Source organism: Amphibalanus amphitrite, unplaced genomic scaffold (genome assembly GCF_019059575.1).
Source record: "Amphibalanus amphitrite isolate SeventyFive unplaced genomic scaffold, NRLGWU_Aamphi_draft 000323F_arrow, whole genome shotgun sequence".
Taxonomy (NCBI): Eukaryota; Metazoa; Arthropoda; class Thecostraca; order Balanomorpha; family Balanidae; genus Amphibalanus; species Amphibalanus amphitrite.
Window position 1 is genome coordinate 42,567 of NW_024881818.1, and position 21,660 is coordinate 64,226.

At 49.2% G+C, this 21,660-nt stretch overlaps 2 protein-coding genes across 2 annotated transcripts; both read right to left on the bottom strand.

The window, feature by feature from the left end:
* Positions 1–4,810: 4,810 nt before the first annotated feature.
* Positions 4,811–7,264, bottom strand: LOC122388463. The gene is made up of 2 exons (XM_043379601.1): positions 6,472–7,264; positions 4,811–5,926 (listed from the first exon to the last, which is right to left on the bottom strand). Exons 1-2 carry the CDS (start codon positions 6,564–6,566, stop codon positions 4,930–4,932), a joined length of 1,092 nt encoding a protein of 363 aa, XP_043235536.1. The 5' UTR covers positions 6,567–7,264; the 3' UTR covers positions 4,811–4,929.
* Positions 7,265–14,328: 7,064 nt separating this feature from the next.
* On the bottom strand, positions 14,329–18,486 carry LOC122388464 (uncharacterized protein K02A2.6-like). The gene is made up of 2 exons (XM_043379602.1): positions 14,906–18,486; positions 14,329–14,462 (listed from the first exon to the last, which is right to left on the bottom strand). The coding sequence occupies exons 1-2, from the start codon at positions 18,308–18,310 to the stop codon at positions 14,424–14,426; spliced, it is 3,444 nt and encodes a 1,147-aa protein (XP_043235537.1). The 5' UTR covers positions 18,311–18,486; the 3' UTR covers positions 14,329–14,423.
* Positions 18,487–21,660: the final 3,174 nt, after the last annotated feature.

Here is a 21,660-nt window from a genome sequence, read left to right on the forward strand (position 1 = left end):
AGCAAAAAAATTGGCTCTTAGGATCCGCTTGTTGAGAGCTTTCAATTGCCGTTTTCCCCGTCTTTCTACGACCATCGGTTCGGAAGTTAGACAGGGGGCAGAATCTGCCCCCCCCCCCCCCCAGCAGGGCGCATATAGGCTGAATAGCCCAGCGGGGCGCGGGTTAAGCATAGGTGATAGGGAAAGTGGAATACACGTACATAAGCTTCAGCCCTGTTCATTGCCGGCTATGCTTTACGTCACTTGTTTAAACTTCGTAGTATGCTGAGATATCGGTGCTGATGCTTTCCAGAGACATAACTGTAGAGCGAACCTATAGTTATATATTATTGGTAAGAACTAAGCACAACTTAAGATATAAAAATCAGTGCCCTTAAATCCATCGCACCCTACGCCTCACGGATTGGATAAAGCTAAAAAACCGGCTTCACCAATGCCACGTCCAGCCAGCGAGCTCACTTCCTTCGGTGCACTGGCGGTCGCAGGGGGGGGCCACGGGGGCCATGGCCCCCCCTTTGGTGCTGAAAGGTGGGGCCATACTATCTTTTGGCCCCACCTTTCAGATCGAACAAAAGTCCTAGAAAAGCTTTTCGTATGTTTCATTTTCTTTCTTGCGCCATCAAAGGACGTAAATTTCACTCATGAGTGTGCTCAGTTTCGCATTCTGTCAATTTGGCGGTCAGCGTCGCTGGCACCGGTTCACGAGTATGGCCGGATCTTATATGGAATATCAGCGTGGGTTTACTTGAGGCTCTCGTAGGCCCAGCATTCAGCAATGGCTGGCATGAGACCCTCTTCGGCAGTGGCGGGTGGGCCCTGCTAAAGGAGATTGGCTCCAAGACACTAAAGTAAGACCTCATGGGTTGGTGCTGTGCACCTCAGAAGCCCGGTGGTGACGCCCTATGCCGGCTTGGTTTCTTAAGGATTAGCGTGGGACCTCCGGGGCCTGCATAGAGTTTGCATGAGCTAGTATGTAATCTCAGAGGCATGTGTGTAATGTGTACACAGTGGCGGTCGCGGGGGGCCGGGGGGGCATCAGGGCCATGCCCCCAAAGGTCAATAAAGGGGGCCATCATATCATTTGCCCCCCCCCCCCCTCAAACAACCAATGGGCCCCCATATAGGTGTATGGGGCCCTGGCAATTATTCGATCGTCACGAGGCTAAAAAAAACCACGCCCAGCTTTTAATATAGCTCCCACACCGGTCTTTGAACGTCCTACACTGACCTCTGAGGGAACTTCAGTGGCGGTCAAGCGCCCACGTTGACCTCTAAGAGCCTACATCAACCTCTGAGGCCCCACATCTGGCCTATGAGGGCCCCTAACCGGCCTCAGGGGTCCCAACCGGCGTCTGAGGGTCTCACACCGGTCTCTGGTGGCCTTATTTCTGTCTCTGGTGTCCCAAGACGAACCTTTAGGTGCCAATAAGGGCCTCGCACTGGCTGCTGAAGACCCGATGCCGGCCTCTAAGGGTCTGCATTGGCCTCTGAGGAGGGCCCATCTTGGCCTTTGAGGGCCCTCTGCTGGCCTCTGGGGTCCAACGACGGCTCATGCCGGTCTTTTAGGGCCCCACGCTGACCTCTGAGGGCCCATGCTGGCCTGTAATGAGTAAGGACCCACATTAGCCTCTGAGAGCCCAACTCAGTCTCTGATGGTCTCAAACTACTGGCCTTTGTAGTTTGCAGGCCCTGTACTGGTCTCTGAGGGCCCTAAACTAGTCTCTACATGAAAACATACATGGGTGGGTTTCTGAAGATCAGAGGGCTCACGCAGTCTCCGGCACAGCCTTACGTTGGTCCTGATCGAGATTGCTTTACGTCCTGATGGTCCCGCGCTGATTCCCTCATATTTCGAGGTCGGGAGTCGGGACCCCATGAGCCGGTGTGGGTCCTGGGGCTGGCAGAGACTGATGAAGTCCTTAGGGCTCAGGGCCAGTCTTTTTAGCAGTAGGACTAGGCAGGTTGAGTGAGCCCCAACAGAGCCGTTGCGAAGCCCCGCAGGAGTCGCGCGCGGCCCTCAGATGCCAATTCTGAAAGCTCGGAACCTGTGGGGGTCTCCAGAGGCCGGTGTACCTACTCTCTCCCGCCGCCACACAACTAGGTACCTATATGGGTAAATGTCATAGTCTAAAAATGCTCTCTGGGTTTCACATGCTTGTTCAAAGCAAGAGGTATCTGTACTTTTTAGCAAGATGTATCTGTACTTTTCCGAATTGTTTTATAGTGGTAAGGTCATGAATCCGCGTGCCTGACCTTCCAGTATACCTATGCAGTATGCTACACCGATCCGTCGTCATGGACGGTGCAGCGGCCCGACCGGTGGGCACACCGTGAGACGGTAAATGGAACTGGTATTGAGCTCAAAGATTTCACGCAAGAATGAGATGGATGAAGCATAAGTAATGCCAACTGTGCGGCGCCTCGCGGACGTAAAAAATTAGCCGATCACCCCTCTCCCCCCCCCCCCTCCCGGTGACGGATAAATGTTATGTCCCGCAAGTGTGACTTTGGCCCCCCCTTTTGCTAGCGGCTGCGACCGCCAGTGCTTCGGTGTGTGTTCCGATACCCATGATGTGAGAGCGACTAGAGCAAGCACTCGCGTTCGCTCATTCTGCAGAGGAACGGCCTGGTATCGGTGCAGGGGATGTCGCTCGCCCCGGTCGGCGACAGCTGCACGCAGTTCTCCCGTTCGGCTCCGTTCGGCTCGCCGGTCGCCCAGTCGATGGACCAGGCGGTGCCGTCCACGGCCTGAAAGGAGCCCTCGGCGGCGGAGTCGGTGATGCCGATAAGCACGTCCGCTCCCATCGACAGGCTGCGGTGCAGGATGTGGAAGAGGCCCATCTGCGGCACCACCGCCAGCCTGGCTGTCGGCTGCAGGCTGGTACAGTGGGCGTCTGCGGCCTCCCAGGCCATCGGCGCGGAGACGTAGTGGTAGCAGTAGTGGTCCAGGGCCAGCCAGTCTTGCGGACAGGGCGCCTGAGAGAGACAGCCAACGGTAGGGGACTCGCATATGTAGTGAGGCTTAGCATCACTGCAGCTTAGCGTACCCCAGGTACTAACATCTAGCCGCCATCTGAGGTTGAGACAGCTATTGACGGTGACACTCGTGGGTGGTACCGGATTTTGAAACGATATGGCTGTCCCGTCCAGGTCGGTATACACACCACTCTGGTACTTCAGTCCTATGAATTCAGCTGACGTCTTGCGAGAGGGATGGAAGAGCATCCAGCTGGCCTCCGCGTCGTCGTTTGGTGTCGCCAGGGTGACGTCCTCTCCGAGGCCCTGGCACGCCTGCCGGCTCTGGCTCCTGATCAGCGAGACCGACGACGTCTGCCGCAGGAAGCACCTGTCTCGGAACGGGTGCCAGCCGGCGCGGCAGGGCGCCGCCGGCGGCGGGGTGTAGTCGACCTCCGTGACTTCCACCGCCGGCGGAGAGCTGAACGTGCCGCCCGACAGCCGGCACCGTCCGTCGGCCGTGAACGTGAAGCCCCCGCAGCCGGACGTCCTGTTGCACCAGGCGGCGCAGCTGAGACGAGACGGCGCCGCGGACTCGGACAGAAGTCCTGCGGAGAATGCATCCGACCTGCGGACGTACGAGGCGCCGGCCAGCAGTGCGCAGCTGAGGAGCAGCACGGCCAGGGGACGGAGCGCGTCCATCGCGGCCGGCGACCGACGCGCGTCTGGGCGGCTACCAACGTAGCGACCGAAAACAAAGGTAAACGGCCCGTTGGCGTGGTTCACGGTACCATCACTTGGAGTTCACCCGTAAAAGAATATCCGGCCGTCAGTTTGATGGATGGCGCTATTGACCTGGAGACTGTGAACTCAAGATCGATCCATACCACTTTTTCGTGAAGAATTTGTCCGAGCGGCGCCGGGCTTACCAGCCTACCGCATCGAGCGCGAGTTGAGGGGAATTTCAGTAAATATTTACAATTCAAAAACATTCGATCCTTCGATAATAATCAGGCTCACGTAACCGAGTAGATATTCATATGTCTAAGGCCGCGCATTTGATAAACTTGATTTACCTGATGCCGGAATATCCCCAGTGAGTTACGACTGAATGCGAATACTACGATAGTTTTATAGCCTTGACTATGTACGAGCATAAAACATCCATGACTATTATATTTCCGTGCCATCCACCGTTTTAAACACGCATAACATTGGCCACATCGTGGCAACGACCTTCTTAGTCACTTTATCATTTGGGATAGAAAGGAAGGTACGGTGTACTGTGCATCTACAAACGATGTTATTATTAAGTAACTACAGCTTTTCGGCTTCACATACCGGTTTATTGCATAGCCCATGCTCCAAACATCGAGCACCCAGCATGCCTATAAGTCCAGCATATCCTAAAAAGGCACATGTTAAAATAAAACCCATGCTTAGCTAACCTAACTACGACTTGATGTACGTAACGTAATAGGTGTCTAAAGTGGTACCTACCTACTAGCCGTTTTCACGACGGCCATCTGGTACACATTTGGTGCAGATTAGGCGCAGATTTGGTCAAATTAGGTTCAGCGTGTCTCTTAGTAGCTATCAGCTAGGGTTGCACTAATTGCTTATATGTCTGCTTTATCATCTTATTAGAGAATATCATCGATTAAAATACCGAGATAAATTAGTTAAATGAAAATATTTGCTGTAAAAGAGATTAGGTGCAGATTTGGTCAAATTAGGTGCATTCGCCGGACAGCCCGCCGTGAAAACGGCTAATTTAATTTATATGTTAGTGCAAGTAGAAGTGCGGATAGTAACTCGCCACGTCATTCATAGGCCCGTGGTACAAACAAATTCGTCGAATGCGACATTATTATTATATTATTCACACTCAAAAAGAATATGTACACTGGCTTATACCTATCTTCTATCTACATTGACATCACAGATAATTGTACAATAGATAATTCGCCCGATTCATAGGACCATATTGGCGGAGAAGTCCCGGGCAGGCGGCCGTTTCCGCACGAGCAGCACGTCGTGTATGAGCGCCATGGGCTGCTCCCGACCGGGGAACTTCCACAGGTCTCCGGCCGCCAGCGGCGCACTGTGCACCAGCTCGAACCCGAGCAGCTCCAGCTGGCGCAGCGCGCTCCCCAGCATCCGGTAAAAGGTCAGCTCGCGCTCCACCCGACTGCGCAGCTGCAGCCGCAGCGACATCTGGTCGACGCGGTCGAGCACGAACCGGCGGCGGCGGCGCGACTTGGGGTCCAGCAGCTGGTCGAACAGCATCTCCGTCTCCAGGCCGCCGAGGTCGGAGCGCAGGTAGTGCACCTGATGCTGCGTGTGGTTCAGCTCGCGCATCAGACCGTCCAGCGTCAGCACCAGGCCGCCTGACGCCACGTAGGTGGTCCGGCCCACGCCCAGCCGCCGGAACAGCACGTGGTACGAGTGCTCGCCCTCAGGCTCGGCACGCTCGCGATGGTCGAGCACAAACACGTGACAGTCCCGGCGTGCCATCTGCTCGGCGAATGTCCAGTCGCCGCCGGCTATACCGAGCTGGTAGACGAGACAGGGCGTGCGTCGTCCACCGGCCACCGTCGGCGGGTCGGCGCACACGGGCAGCTCGGGCCGCACGCCGTTCCCGGAGCGGCGCGGCGCGCCCAGCATCTGCAGCCGGTCGCAGCGGCCGCTGGCGCTCTGCAGCCAGGCGGTGATGCCTCTTAGCAGCGCCAGCTCGGCCGCCGAGAACTGGGTGTCGTTCCAGGCGGAGGCGCGCCACACGCCCGAGCCGGGCTGCGTCTCCTCCATGACGTACTCGGTGAGCACCATGGCGCGCAGGTCAGCCGACGGCGCCTCCGTCGGAGCCCCGGTCGAGTGTCGCACCACCACACTGTGCAGAGACGGAGGGTGGAGCGGTGCTGGGCTGAACACCACTGGGGGCCGACCGCCGCCCCTGAGCGGCTCCTCCGACCTGTCCAAACACAAACAGACGCGTCAAACACACCGGCTCCTCCGAACTGCACAAACACAAACACACACCTCAAACACACCGCCTCCCTCGAATTGTGCAAACACAAACATATGCGTGAAACGGGCAGTTTCCTCTATAATTTGTGTCAACACAGGTAGGTGAAGCAAGTGTCGAGAAAACGTGATGCGATTCACTAGTATGCAAATACGAATGACTTTCACTGTTTCATATGTGCACATGGCATGAAGGAGGCAGCGTTTATGTGACCACAAAACATGCGCATTTATATGCTACGGTGCAAAAGTGGGCGTTCTACCCACTTTTCTAAAAAAAAATGTTTTATTAAAAAAAACGGAATACATGTAAATTTCCTCGAATTTAATTTTCGGCTTTTCCCAATGCACCTTTATGATGGTACAATAATATAAAGTAACAATGCGAACATTTATGCATCACAGTGAAACGACGGTCGCTGTATTACTTGCTTTATTCACTGCTTTATTCCTGCCCCGCCCCTCCGTTTCACTCCCTCGCGGAAAACTTACCAAGGCTGGCGCCTTTCAAAGCTGTTGAGCACGAAGAGAGTGCCGACTCCCGTCAGCAGCAGCGAGAGAGCGAGACGGCGGCGCAGCGGGCGCATGCTCACCCTCCTGCAGCCTGCAGGTGTGATTCACCCGGTCCCGGTATAGGTCACCTGCACTCTGCAGTCTCGGTGCAACATGCATGCAGCTCCGGTGGGACTCTTAGATACGTTCCATACAAATCTGACGTCTTCGTGTCGTGCAGTTTTCTCTCAGCGAGTCGGGCTGGATAAGTCCGGATGAAGCACAGTATTTATTTGCGTTACGCGTGCTGTATGCGTCTAGCGTAGGTACGAGTCCGAGTCGAAAGTCTGAGAAAGGTCCGATTCGAGTCTCGGCAGTCAGGGTAGAATCCAGCAGAGTCCAGCTCGATTGGATCGAGTCTGGCGCGAGTACGGGTCGAGTCTGACTAGCATCCGGATCGAGTCCAGGTCGCCGGCCCAGTCTGGTTGGTGTACCGCTAGAGTCCGAACCGACTAAACTCAGGTCACTGCAGCAGGCCGCTCGGCCACGCCCAGCCGACGGATACGAGTTCGTCGATAGCCAAACACTACCACAGCACGTGAGCACAGGTCGCGGGGGTGCGCCACAGCGAGAGGCATGCGATGCACTGCACTGCGCGGGCCGGACGGGCATACGGCCGCACCGTGTGCTGCTTTCTCCAGCGGCGGCGGTGGGTTGGCTATTCGGCACACCGCTGCATCGTGCCGCCTGGGAGACCGGCAGCCGGTGGCCGCGGACACGCGCCGGCACCGCACCGTCGCACACTGGTCGGAAACGCCCTCATGAGAGGCCATGGGCGATTCCGGAGTTTTGGATGATTTTTTATATAGATCGATTTGAAATTGATCAAATTATTATACTTAGGCCAAAAAAACTAATCCGGGTGACTAAAAATAGCTGTAATCAGCCCCCGAAGATGGGGTATTCCAGAACTCGGAAACTGACGCGGAGCAAGAGGTTTCTTGAGCCGGATATTCAGAGTCTTATTGCTGACAGACATTAAATTGAAATCCCACATATTATGCATCAAAATGTTCGTTATGAAGTTGCCGACTGGTCAGTGCAAAATTTTTGGTATACTTTTTCCCTAACTAAGATGTACTATAGCTTTTTTATGAAGGCTCTTCTACAGTGATTCTGGAATATAACTGCAAAGTTTAGGTAAGGAAACAACAGGTAGTCCCATCTAGTTCCACTCTGATTTTTTGTGAGATGAAGTAGGATTTAAATTTACACCAGGGCAACATAAAAGCTAACTGCGCATATTTGCGCAAAATTTGCAGGAGCCGCTCTTCCTACCCAACTACCGCCCGCCCCGCCCCAGTTTCGGCTCGGCCGCCGCGCCCGGCTTACGCTGACCTGTGTGGCCTGCACGCATCCATGCGTAGTTGACTGGTCATTAAAAACAGATGCGCTTGAGTTTATGAATTTTGTGAAAAGCGCGTTTTATGTATGCATTTATGTATGTATTGACATCAAAAGCCTTCCACATATTGCGTGGCGATTACGGCTTGCATTTAGAGAGCCTTGCTATTGACAACCATCACTCGGCTGAAGAAAGTGGAAATTGAAGCCTTCGTGAATATAAGACGCTGCAAATATAGGACACCTGTCACTGACGTCGGGTTACCTTGGGCCGTCTCTTTACATTAGATCACAATTCCGGTATTTAACCCTGGCCGGACCGATTGGTTTTCTACATTGACCGGAGAGGGTTGGTACAACTCCCTCGCCGTTTCGCCTCTAGTTGAGCTAGAGCCTCGCGGAAAAAAACAAGCTTGTGTGCCGTTATAAGACGCAAAAATTAGGTACTACCCGATTTTAAGGTCTTAGGTCAGCCAGTGACCTCTTAGGTCAGGTAAGTGCCACAAGGCACGGGCTCGGTTTTAGGTTAGGGGAAGTTGGGGCAATGCCGGAGTTGGGGCAAAGCCGAAATTCGAGATATTTCGAAAACCGTAAGACATGGATGCCACCTGTCAGTGATGCTCTGAAGCTTAAGTGACTACAATTATCGCATGTTTGTTACGAGTCGTCATTCGGAATACTTCGACTGTGAGGGCGCCAAGAGCGTTTTCAAGGTACGTTTCCCTTGTACTACATGCGCCTTTGAAGCTGCATTTCTTACTCATTATGCTACCGTTTGTCTGGCCAATTCGGTCAAGTAATCTTTAGCATGTCTTTGCATAAGTGTGCTGCCTATTTGAAATTTATACAGCACGTTGAAAAGTTATGGGCCTGCAAATGAAAGTATGGCAGGTTGGGGTAATGCCGAAAACGTGCGATTACGCACGTGTTAAAAGCACGCTACGTGGACTTTACTGCTGTAGAATAGCAACGCGTATTTTTAGTCACACAAATTACACTTTCAACCGACACAACGGCCTGTTACCTATAAGGAATGATTTACCTGGCATGTTTTTATTATATCACACAATTATAACTTCCAGTGTGCACCGCGTCCTCAAGCTCTTAAAACGCGTGTCAGCTTTGATCAATTCTGGATAAAGTTTGAGATAAAATGGCAAAACATCAATGTCGGCATTCCCCGTAGATCATTTCTCCCATTTTCGGCTTTCCCCGCAGTCCGGGGCAACGCCGAAAAAGTCACTTCTTTGATATTTTTAGTTTGTGCGCTTAACGGTATGCGAATTCATCAAATGCGCCTGGTATGTTTGAAAGGCAAAAGACTGGCCTCTCGAATGACGCCAACAAGAATAGCTTATGTTGTCTACCTTGCGTGCTACGGGCGTCAGAAAAAAAGTCTTCGGCGTTCCCCCAACTTCCCCTAATTACTTTGCCAAAAATGGTCGCACTGCCGCGATTTTGGCATAATCGTGTTTGTCTAGCTCAGGCGCGTTGAATGCTATACTTGGTGTTCGGGTGACAGTGTGGCCAAATTGGTTTAGCGTTAGGGGGAGGATGTATAAAAAAGTTGTATGAGGATGTCACTATTTTCAAAAAAAAAAACTCGTCTTCAGTGTCATTTTAGGTGCAGTTTTTACAAGTTATGTGGAAAAACTATACCTGACGTCAAGCTCTGGTGGAAAGTAAAAAAAAAATCAAATATTGTCATCAAAGATGAAAAAACATTGCAAGCGTGACAGTACGAGTATGACGGTGTGAATCGTACATTGGAACATTTTTAGTCTTTATTCCTTCACTAGGTATGCTTTCACAACAAAAACGTTGTGATGATGTAATTTTAAAATTTCTGAGGATGTCATTATACTTTTCATTGGGGGCGACTTTCCCCGCAACATCACCAATTTGGCCACACTGTCGGGTGAAGTCAACTTAACCCTCGCCGGCACAGGCCATTTTGCGTCCTTCGACGGCACAAGGGGGGGGGGGGGTACGACTCCCCCCTCTCGCGTTTGGCCCCTGATTGAGCTAGAGCCTCGCGGAAAAAACGAGCGTGTTGCCCGTTACGAGAGGAAGCCGATGATACCCAATTTTAAGGTCCTAGGTCATCAGGTGACCTTCCAGGTCAGGTCAATGACCCGAAAACCGGGAAAATCGGAACCTGTTAGAAAGTCGTAAATTGTGGCTGCTATGTGGTTTTCCGGGGTGCTGATCACGAATATTGTATTAGTTTTGATCAGAGATGATGTCTTTAAGCATTTAGACCAGGTCGGGTCAGGTCAGGTCAGGTCAACCGGTAGGGGTTGTGACGGGTATTCGTAATACGTGTCAACCGCCTCTGACAGCTTCGTAACATGTTACGAAGGCGCCAAAACTACTTCGTAAATGTTCAAATGGTTGCTAAATTAAAATTCAGCTCCAAAAACTAGCCTAGAAACATGTAAAACTCGAAAAAGTGAACCGAGGTCACCCGAGGTCACCAAAGGTCAATGACCTGACCTGACCTTCAGGTGACCTTGACACCCATCCTAATGTATGGGAGCAACATCAAATCACATGTTTGAGCTTCTGAAACCACGAAAAGCTTGCAAACGCGCAGCTAATGCGAGCCGACATACGCCGAATCGCGATTTCGGCCAAACATGGTCACGGAAAAGAGGTCACAGGTCAAAGGTCATTGGGGTCAGGGTCATGAAATTTTCAGGGTAGGTGTAAAATTGATCAATGCGAGGGTACTGAAAGTTTCGTCGCGATCGACCGCTTTTTACGCGAGTTATTCGCGAAAAACCTTAGGGGGGGTTGCATCAACCCCCCCCCCTGTGCCGGCGAGGGTTAAGGTGTTAACCTCGGGTCAAGGTCAGGTCAGAGCCCCTCAGGTCACGAAAATGGTTGAAGGAAGTCATATCGCATATCATTCGATTCGGCAGGTCTTCCTGAGTCCAATGGTGGCTTTCCCGACTCTCTAGCTCCATCTGATCAGGAGTTATTGACGAAAAACTTACATGGCCTTAGTGACGTCATAAATGACGTCACGCAAAGTCAACAATGCTTAAGTCAAGCACTGGACCTTGCAAGGAGTGCATGAAACCATTCCCGGTGCCCGAATAGCAGCTCCCAATTTCCCTTGTTGACTTAAAGTGGTGCTAGATCCTGTATTATACTTAATTATGACGTCATAACTTAACAGATTCACGTCATATATTTAGTGCTTGACATCCAAATGATAGCTTACATATGACAGAGAAGGTATGCAAAGTTTTATGAAGTTTGCTTCACTAGTTGTGGAATAACAAGCAAAAAACTTTTGCGGAAAGGCCGCTGGCCTCGCGCTGGAGCGTTTCCGACCAGTGTGCGTCGCGTCGTGACCTAGCGGACTGGAACGGTGGACGAATGGCGACCGCGGTCGGCAGCGGCACAGCTGAGCGTCGACCGTGCAAAAGATGAGCCGATGCAGTGTGGACAGAGCTCCTGCACGGGAAATCTGACCTCGTTCCACGACGCTCGAATAGATTATGTATGCGGTTTAGTGGGAACTGCAGGCTTCGACCCCGTTCGATTGTTTATTTTCGTTTTTTATTTTTATTTGTAAAACAGTTTCAACCACCTGTTACGTGAGGTAGGAGCTCTGTTAAAATTCGACAGCCCGTTATCCCAAATTTGAAATTCTATAAAAAGTGTATTGGAGGAAAGCCTTTACGGCGCCCTCACCTCTCACCGTCGGTTTCTACCCCACCAAGCAACAACAGCGGTAAGCGGCACAAGAAAGTAGGTAAAACAAATAATTCAAAGTAGTTCCTCGGTCATGAACGAGCATAGTCACTGATCACTAACTGGACGGGGGCTTCGCGCAACAAACTAGCGTGTGTGTTACGTGACGTAGCAATGCGTACCCAATCGCTAGATCTCAGGTCAACCGGTGACCTCCGAGGTCACCGGTCACCGTTGCAGCCTCTAAAGTAGGTATGGGTTCGTCTTTTTTGGCGAATAACTTCGCCATACATGGCTGCAGAACTGCGATGTTGGCACCATCGTGTTCGCCATGTTCCGGTGTATTACATGATATACTTTCTGTTCGGTAGAGGTCATTTTACTGTGTTGACCTGAGGTCAAGGTCAGGTCAAAGCCGCTTAGGTCACGAATTGGTCGAAGGATCAAGGATGTCGTGTTGGATGTCGCTCTCGCTCGATTCAGGAACTCTTAGCGCTTTTATCGGTGGCTTTCCAGCCGCTTACTTAATTTGATTGGAAGTTATTGACAAAAACTCTTATGACCGGCTCAGTGACATCATGCAAAGTCGACGATGCAAAAGCGAAACATTGGACCTTTCAAGGGGTGCATGAAATCACAATTCCATGTCCTTGACCTTGAGGTAGTGTAAGACCGTTCCCAGCGGCCGGCGACAAAGAAACAGTTTCCATATTTCCCCCATTGACTTATGCCTAATGGTGAGGTCATGTAAGTGACCTGACCTCAGGAAACCGTTTTGATAAATCCGAGATGCAAGTACCTGTTTTCCGTGCTGGGAAGTTACCTAATACCTGCAAGTTTCATTTCCTTGCACACGATTCTCCACCGCTGACGGCATTGCGAGGCGACATTTTAGGACACTGCAGATGTGCACTTATGACGTCAGAGGTCGGTGACCTGGTCTCCACTAAAAATGCCATGAGTGTCGAGGACGGTTCGACTTGAATCAAAGATTAGGGATGCCAACCTTCAACTTACTATTCTATGATGCGTTCTAAGCAGTCGTGAAATAAATAAATAAAAACGTAAAGGGGTATCACCATCCCCTCGGCCGTGACAGGTTGAAGGCGAAGAGGTTCGACATTACCACTAACCACCCCATCCCCTCGGCTATTGACATAAGAGAAATAAATGTCTGCGGGTGTTTATCGATTTCACGCTCAATAACAAGTAAAATATTATGAACCAGCGTTTCGTGGTCGTCCAATGCGTTGTAGTTGCGTTTTCAATCGACTTGGCACCCACCCGCGCAGCGGGTCACAGCCCGACTCCCCGTTCCGATGCGGCGGCACGGCCCCAGACGGCGACAAGTGACCACAGGGGTCGCTCCTGGGCCCCTCCTCGGCCAGGTACGGACCTCAGACCCCGACGGAGGAGGAGACGCCGACATAAAATTCAAGCAACTTCAATACCAGTGTGCCAAAAACAACAAATGATTGGCGATTGCACTCTGGTCACTCACTTTATTATTGTAATAGGTACATGATATTCAGCTGCTGAATTTTACATGCTTATCATCTTTCAGGAAAAAGTAAAGAAAAATTGCAAGACTACAGGTATATATTAAGCCAAAAGTCAAAGATATTCATCCACAAAATAGACCTATTGCCATGCAAGTGTTGCATAATTTTGTATACAGGCTGATCATGATCAAACAACATATCACAGACCATAGACCCAGTCAGTCTCCTAACAGACAGGGATTATAATATAGATTCAAGCTTCCTGGCACAAGATCATACAGTGGCATCAATACACTTTCTATGAACAAATTGTGTGACTTGACACCATGTTTCCCTCCCTTTTGGTAACAGTTCTACAGCTTTGGTGCTTGTTGCCACTTGCATAGCTAGATGCTCTTGCATGACCACTTTTTCCTCCATGAGAAAAAGCACTTGCATGAGAACCAAAGAAGCTATCACCAGAAGCAAATGGATCTGGACCACCATGCATGAAGAAGTTTCCTTGGCCAAAGCTGTCAGCAAAAATATCATCAAAGTCAAAAGCATTCATTCTTTGATGGCCTCCAAATCCTCTCCTGCCATTTGACCCATGATGCTGCTGATTATGATGGGCATGATTTCGCTGACTTCCACCATGTCCAAAGCCTCCAAAACTGTGACCAAAGCCTGACATGATATCATCATCAAACATCTTCATGATGTCATCAAGGTCAAAGAAATGTGCATGCCCTTCACCTCCAGGTCCCTCAGAGAAGTGATACTCTCCTTCATTATCATATTGTTTTCTCTTCTTTGGATCTGAAAGCACTTCATAAGATTCTGATATTTCCCTGAATTTTTCACTTGCCCCTTCCTCCTTGTTCTTATCTGGATGATGTTGTGTATCGAGTGGTCCGTACTTTCCTTATTCTGCTACTTCCGATTGTACTTCATGCTTTTGGCTAACTCCAAAGACTCCTTTTTACTCAGAACGTTTCTTCCATACTACACAAGGCCAAGAACAACAACTTCCAAGGTTCTCCATATGAGGCACACTCTCTAAATCCAGGCAGAGTAAATGACGTCACAAGAGACATCATCCTAATACACAACACTCCTCCCCACTAAACAACACTTTACAGGTTCATGCGCACTACAGGTTTACGCTCACGCTGGGGATGAGTGCGCAGTTCTGGGGTCTTCCGGATGACGTCCGCTGGACGTGCCCTAGGACCTACAGTCTCTTGTTCAGTGTTCGCCTTCGCTGCTGACGCTGCTTCAGGTGACTGTGTTGCAGCGATCCCATCTTCCTCCAGCACGAGCCCGCGGTTACCGGTTGAAGTTACCGACTGTTCCACAGCGCTATGCAGTGGCGGTCCATGTTCCCGCTGCACCGCTGGTGCGTCTTGCGCTGGGAGATTGCAGTGCTCAGACGGATTGATCTCCTGCCGCAGATTAGTCACTGGAGGTCGGACACCTGGCAGACAGACAATCTGATCGATGTGTCGACGCCACACTTCGTCTTGCACTTGGACTAGGTAGTGTTTACTGCCTTGTCGTTCGATGACGTCTCCCTCCCTCCATTTCTGTGCACCTCGGTAGTCGCGGACCAGGACTGATTCGCCGACTTCGAGCGTTCTGTCGGTTCCCTTCTGTGATCTTTCTACTTGTTCCTGTTGCTTCTCTCGAACTTCACTTGCGAGGTTGGGCTTCAGGAGGTCCAGGCGGTTTCGTAGCGGCCTGCCCAGCATCAACTCCGCCGGTGTACGTCCTGTTGACGCTTGTGGCGTACTGCGGTACGCCATCAGGAAGTTCGGGATGTTGACCTTCTTGCCTTTTGAGGCCTTCAGCAGGTTCTTCAGACAACCCACTGCTCTTTCCGCAGCTCCGTTAGTGGACGGCTTGTACGGCGCTGTGACACTGTGCTTGATTCCGTTCCTCTCCAAGAACCCTTCGAAGTCCTTGCTGACGAGTTGTGGACCATTATCCGTGACCAGTTGGTGAGGCAGTCCCCACCTAGCGAACAGGTTCAGCAGGTATTCAATCGTCTTCTCTGTTGTGATGGTCTTCATTGGAGCGATTTCCATCCACTTCGAGTAGCTGTCGATGACAACCACGTAGAATCTACCTTCCACAGGACCAGCGAAATCTAGATGTATCCGTTGCCAGGGTCCCTTGGCATACTCCCATGGGTGGAGATCTCCGCTTGGTGGCTCTGCTCGCTTTTGCCAGCAGCCTTCGCAGTTCCGGACTTCCGCCTCGATCTGCTTGTCCATGTTCGGCCACCAGACGTGCATCCTTCCGAGCTGCTTCATCTTCACCATTCCTTGATGTCCGGCATGCAGCTCGCTCAGCACTCTGGATCTCAGGTTCGGCGGAACCACGACGCGACATCCCCACATTAGACATCCGCGCTCCACGGTCAGTTCGGTTTGCCTCATCTTGAATGGTTGTAGCTCTTCATTTACGGCTTCTGACCAGCCGTTGTGCACGAAGTGCATCACCTTCGCCAGGATTGGGCTTCTGGCCGTCTCTCGTTGAATCGCTGCGGCCGTCACCGGACTTAGCGACTCCAGTTGTCCGATCAGACAGACAGTGCACTCGTCTTCTGGTGCTTCTGACTTCAGCACTGAGCCTTCTCTCGGTAGACGTGAGAGCCAATCAGCTACTGGAATCTGTTCCGACTTCCTGACTTCCACAGAGAAATCGTACTCCGCCAACTTCATCGCCCATCTCTGGATCCGTGAGGCAGCCAACGTCGGCAGCGGCGCCTTAGGTCCAAAGACGTGAGCTAGCGGCTTGTTGTCCGTTACGAGCTTGAAATGGCGCCCGTACAGGAACTGCTTCAGTCGCTGAAATGCCCAGACTACACAGAGTCCTTCCCTTTCTATCTGAGAGTATTTCCGCTCGTGTTCACTCAGCGATCTTGACACGTACATGATCGGCCGCTCATCCTTCCCTTGAACGAGTACGGCGCCTAGTCCTTCTGGACTAGCGTCCGTGATCACCGTCACCTGCTCCGTCACGTCGAAATGACGCAGCACTTCCGTTGATGACAGCTGTCTCTTGATGCTGTTGAAGCTGGCTTCACACTCTGCAGTCCACTTCCATTCGCTGTCTTTCTTCAGGAGTTCATTCAACGGCCTTGCTGTCTTCGAGAGGTTCTTCAGGAAGCGGTTGTAGAACGTGACAGCACCGAGAAACTCACGAACTTCTTTCTGGTTGGTGGGTGCTCTTGCGTTCAGCACGGCTTTCACACGTTCTGGATCTGTTCTGATGCCCTCGGCTCCTAGCCTGAGCCCTAGGTACCGGACTTCCTTTGTCAGAAACTGACATTTCTCCTTTTTCAGACGCAGACCGTGTGACTTCATGATCTGCATCACTTCGTCCAGTCGCTTCAGTGCTTCTTCTTCAGTTCTTCCTGTGATGAGCATATCATCCAACAGACACTTCACTCCAGGCACATTCTTGAGGATTCTGTCCATTTCCCTCTGGAAGAGCATTGGACTTGACTTCACCCCGTATGGTAGTCGCAGCATACGGTGCATCCCCCATGGTGTGTTGAGAACACAGTACTCCTGGCTTTCTGTGCTGAGGGGCATCTGCAGATACGCTTGGGAGAGGTCAATCACTGAGATGTATCGAACCTGTCCCACTGTTGCAAAAATGTCCTCCATCTTCGGCAGCGGGTGCTTCGGCACTTCCAGGTTTGGGTTCAGCGTTACCTTGAAATCTCCACAGAGCCTTACTGATCCGTCCGGCTTTGGCACGACTACGAGAGGCGTGGCCCACTTCGGCGTTGCATCCTCTGACGTCAGTTCTTTTGTCACTCCAAGTTCCACCCATTTTGACAACTCTTGCTTCACTTTGTCCGCGAGACCATATGGCACAGGTCGTGGTGGCTGGAACACTGGTTTGGCATCCTCTTTCAGCTCTAGATGAGCTTCAGTGTTCTTCATCTGACCCAGCGTACCATCAAACAGCTCTTCATTCCTCTGCAGAACATCTTCCAGCTTCCAACGCATTGTCTTCTGAGATTGCATACTTCCCACCAGCTGTTCCCAGTCCAGTCTGATTTCTTTCAGCCAGTTACGTCCCAGTAGTGGAGGTCCATCTCCTTCCACCACATGCACTTCCAGTTCCTTCTGGTTTCCTTGGTACACTACTTCTGCATCTGTGACACCCAGCACAGGGATCTTGTGCCCTGTATATGAGGTCAGACGACATCCAGCTTTCCGCAGACTCAGTCCAGGAAGCACACTGTCTGGCATCAACGTCACTGGGCATCCTGTGTCAACCAGGAATTCCACATCCTTGCCATTTACGGACATGCTCACCTTGATCGCCTTTGACTTCTCCCTGCTTGCTTGATACACACAATAGTTGTCTTCCTCGTCATCTTCTACTTTGTCACCTTCATTACAGTTCACCCTCACTCTCTCTTCAGCACTCGGGTTCCTGCACGCAGCTTGGAGATGACCCGGCTTTGAACAGTTGTTACATCTGACATGTTTCGGCACTCTGCAGTCTTTTATCAGATGGTTACCTTTGCCACATCTGAAGCATTTCCTTTCATCTTCCCTTTGACTGCTTTGCATCATCTTACCTCTTGCATTTTTCATCTGGTTTTGCTGCCCTCTCACAGCTTCATCCTTCTTTGGCTTTCTTTCTGCCTGCTTCCAGTTGACCTTGTTCACCTTTTCATCTTTCCTTGATGCTCCTTCCTCTGACACTTCCATCTTCCGAGCTTGCTCTCGAACAGTGGCATCTGTCGACCATATAGAGATGGCTTTGGTTAGAGTCAGCTTTTCTTCCTTAAGCATGCTCTCCTTTACTCTGGATGAGGGACATGTTGCAACCAGCTTATCTCTCACCAGGTTATCCACTTCATTGACATCAAAGTCACACTTCCGAGCTTGAGTTTTCAGCTTTGCTACGTATCCTTCCACTCTTCCGCCTTCGTACACCATTGTGTTGAAGTGATGTCGCTCAACTACTGCGTTTACTTTTGGCTTGAAGTGCTTCTCCAGCTGATCTTTCAACTTTTCATATGCATTTGTCCCTTCCCCCTCTGGCAAAGTATCGATAATACCTTGAACATCAGGTCCGAGAAGGTGCAGAACAATATTGACTTTCTGAGAAGCAGTTTTCACATCAATTGCACCCATGTAAATTTCCACTGATTTGATCCATGTCATGAAGTTTTCACCTTCCTTGATACTTGGTGGTGGAGGCAGACTAACAGCCATAATTCAGAAAATATCCAAATCGACAAATACTGGCGCACTTCCAACTCGAGATATGCCCTTAACCTTGAAATGCGACAAACTTTGGCGCGACACGTGCTGCGCCTTACAGATGCGTCTTCGGGACTTTAAATCGCGTATTTTACCTTCGTCGCCATTTTGTTGTGTATCGAGTGGTCCGTACTTTCCTTATTCTGCTACTTCCGATTGTACTTCATGCTTTTGGCTAACTCCAAAGACTCCTTTTTACTCAGAACGTTTCTTCCATACTACACAAGGCCAAGAACAACAACTTCCAAGGTTCTCCATATGAGGCACACTCTCTAAATCCAGGCAGAGTAAATGACGTCACAAGAGACATCATCCTAATACACAACAGATGATACTTCAGGGCAAGTTTTCTGAAGGCCTTCTTGATCTCCTTTTCTGATGCACTTTTGCTGACTCCCAAGACTTTGTAATAGTCTTTCTTCCCCAGCACTGAGCATGCTTGGGCAAAACATATGATCAGAAACAAAGTGCCCACATTCATCTTGATCTTGAAGTGTCACAATTTCAGCCTCTGCTGCCTTCAGTTATATAAAATATCAATATCCTTCCTTGCTTCCTGACACACACGAACCACGGTTTCAGTTGCCACAATTGATCTTGATCTGTCTTCAAACTGTGATAAGACAAAATGCAGAAAATGATGTCAGGTTGGACACACAGTGATTTTGTGGCAGACCAGAGCTATTCAAGCACTTCCCGCAGGACCAGTCACAACAAATCTATTGAAATCTATGAGCGCGAAGTCAAATACATGACGAAAATCACTTTGTAAACAAACCTGTGCGCATGCGCGAAAACACCACGGACGTGGGCCAATAAGCGGTCAGGAATATCCTCAAGAGTAAAAAGATTGATTATTTAGTTTCAATTTTGTATCATTTTTCAGACTATTCACAAATTTGTTGTTAATTGTTTTTTCAATATTCAGCAAAACTATTAATCTTGAGAAAATTATCGTATATAACCCTCAAATCGTTCATTTCTTTCGCTCAACCAGTTTGTCGCCATTTCTGGCGCAAAAGTTTCAAATACATTTTCCTCAGGTGTGTGTACCGTGTGTACAAAATTGAAATTCTTATTGAAATCAAAATATTAATAGTTGAGAAACAACCGAATTTATTTAATTCCTTTGCCACAGGTCCACAACAAGTGCCTCTCTCAATCATATTGATAAATGCTTGAAGTTTTGGCAACTTCCCTAAATTAAACCAAGCACATAGTTCATACTGAAATCCTCAAAATATTTTTACACCTTTTTCCACCCTTTTCAGTCGGTGACACACCAGGGAAATAAGCTAAAATTAGAGCGCTCTATTTATTGCTCCCGCTACTTCACCGTCTCCCATAGGGTCCTGTGTTGAGCTGGTGTCGAGGCTCTAAAAATGACGCCGATTTTTGCACCCTTCTCACGAAAACCGCTCGGACCGCCTGGAAACTAATTGTTCCGCTCTAAAAATTTCATGATCGACGGGAAAATGAATGAGGAAAAGATTGGTCCTGAAATAATTCTGAACTCCCTGTAGAACATATCGAAATATGGCTGCAAACTAGGAGCATGTCAAAATCAACAAAACAATACAAATAAACTTACCGGGATTTTTTTATTTTCCATGCATCTGTGTATGAAATCAGTCGGTTTTTCGGAAAGATCATCTTCTGTTTAATAAATAATTCCACAATTGCAATCGAGAAAAAAAACATTTCCGCTGTGACAGCAGTTTTGGCATTGTGCCAGTAGTGTGGCGTGCGCGGTGCTGCGTGGTCGTCGGGGCGGAGTTGTGAGTATTTTCGGTGTTTTAAATGGTTGATGGCCATTTGAACCAGCTTTATATTATTTCCTACAAATTTTTGCATCAAATTATTGCTTTGAAAGACCATTGAAACCCCTTATCTCTTCATGAAACACGATCATATTCATCGTCGACGAAAATGGCGCGGGACCCCATGTGCGTTCCGGTCGAAATAAATCGTAAATTAAATAATATTCGATGATAAGTATCATATTCTAGTGACACATTTTCATAAAATAAGGCATAAACTTTGCAAGGAAGTCAACATTGGATAATTGGATTCTTATTTTGCTCACATATCCCTGTGTAGTCAAATGGCTCAATTGTTAGATAAATGTAGGCATATGTTTTGGCTTGATGTTTGCTGTGAAACCACCCAGCCACTTGCTGGTTGAGTGGTTTTGATAATTACCTGATAATCATTTCTCCTTTTCCTTAAAAGAAACTAAAATTATTTTCAAAGTAATCCATTTTTAGGAAAGGCGGCTTGCTCATTGACATTTCATGTTCTTGTTTTGTTATTGCTGGCAGTATTTTGATACAATAATGCAATATGAATTTTTTGCAATAATAAAACCCAAGACAAACCTAGTTAATGCGTCAATCAAACACCCAACAGAAAGATTGTGAGTCCTTGTGACGTGAAGTAGAATATTCTATGAATGTGTTATATAGAATATGCCAAATTTTAAATTAATTTATTATTTGATACTGATAGCTGAGCATGTGAATTATGCCACAATATAATTTCATTTTCTGGTTTTGAAATAGCCGGCAGTATTTTACTTCAACAAATGTAATATACATGGAATACATGTTGTTATGTTATGTTAAAAGTTTAATAACAGCAAACAGAAGGGGCTGTTTCAGCAGATAATGTTTGTATCTTATGCATTACCTTTCTTTTCTGCAGGACCATGCTTCCGCTGGGTGGTCGACATTTGCCTCCTGAAGAAGTTGAGCAACATGAAGACCACCAGATGAGGTGTCTGCAGTTCATGTGGAACTCTGCAGACTACAAGTGTTATGCCAACCACAACCAAAGTGCTGTGATCATGGAGGCATGAACCTCATGACAACACTTCAGATTTGCAGTTGTACCAAAGTGTGATTCAAACCACCTGTGGCATCTCACTCAATGTGTGAACAGTGTGATCATTGTGCAGTGTTCAGCTGCAACTAAGACATTTATTAGTGACTTGTTTTGCAATTAGCCACCAAAAGCATTTTTGGGCTGGCTGCTGTAATTTGTTGTGCACTGCGCAATAGTGGTAGTGTTTTGTCACTTGTCAAGTTGTCAGTTGTGCATGTTGCATGTTTCTCTTCCCTCGGCCCTCATTATCAGTTAAGTGGTGAATTGGCATCACTCAGTCTCCCCAGATCTCCATTGACTGTCTGTCAACCACCTAACTTGAGATAGTATTTGCTAATAGTGTCAGAAAAGAAGTGATTGTAGACATTTTTAGGAATATGAGCTCCGTTTCACGCGTGTTGCAGTGGTCATTTTGTCAC

Excerpts from the sequence above, each read along its gene's own strand:
- LOC122388463 (XM_043379601.1), bottom strand. The coding sequence starts at position 6,566 with ATGCGCCCGCTGCGCCGCCGTCTCGCTCTCTCGCTGCTGCTGACGGGA. Across the intron at positions 5,927-6,471 it reads TTTGAAAGGCGCCAGCCTTG|GTCGGAGGAGCCGCTCAGGG; the intron begins GTAAGTTTTCCG and ends GTGTTTGGACAG.
- LOC122388464 (XM_043379602.1), bottom strand. The coding sequence starts at position 18,310 with ATGGCTGTTAGTCTGCCTCCACCACCAAGTATCAAGGAAGGTGAAAAC. Across the intron at positions 14,463-14,905 it reads GTCTGAAGAACCTGCTGAAG|ACCAGCGGTGCAGCGGGAAC; the intron begins GCCTCAAAAGGC and ends AGCGCAAGACGC.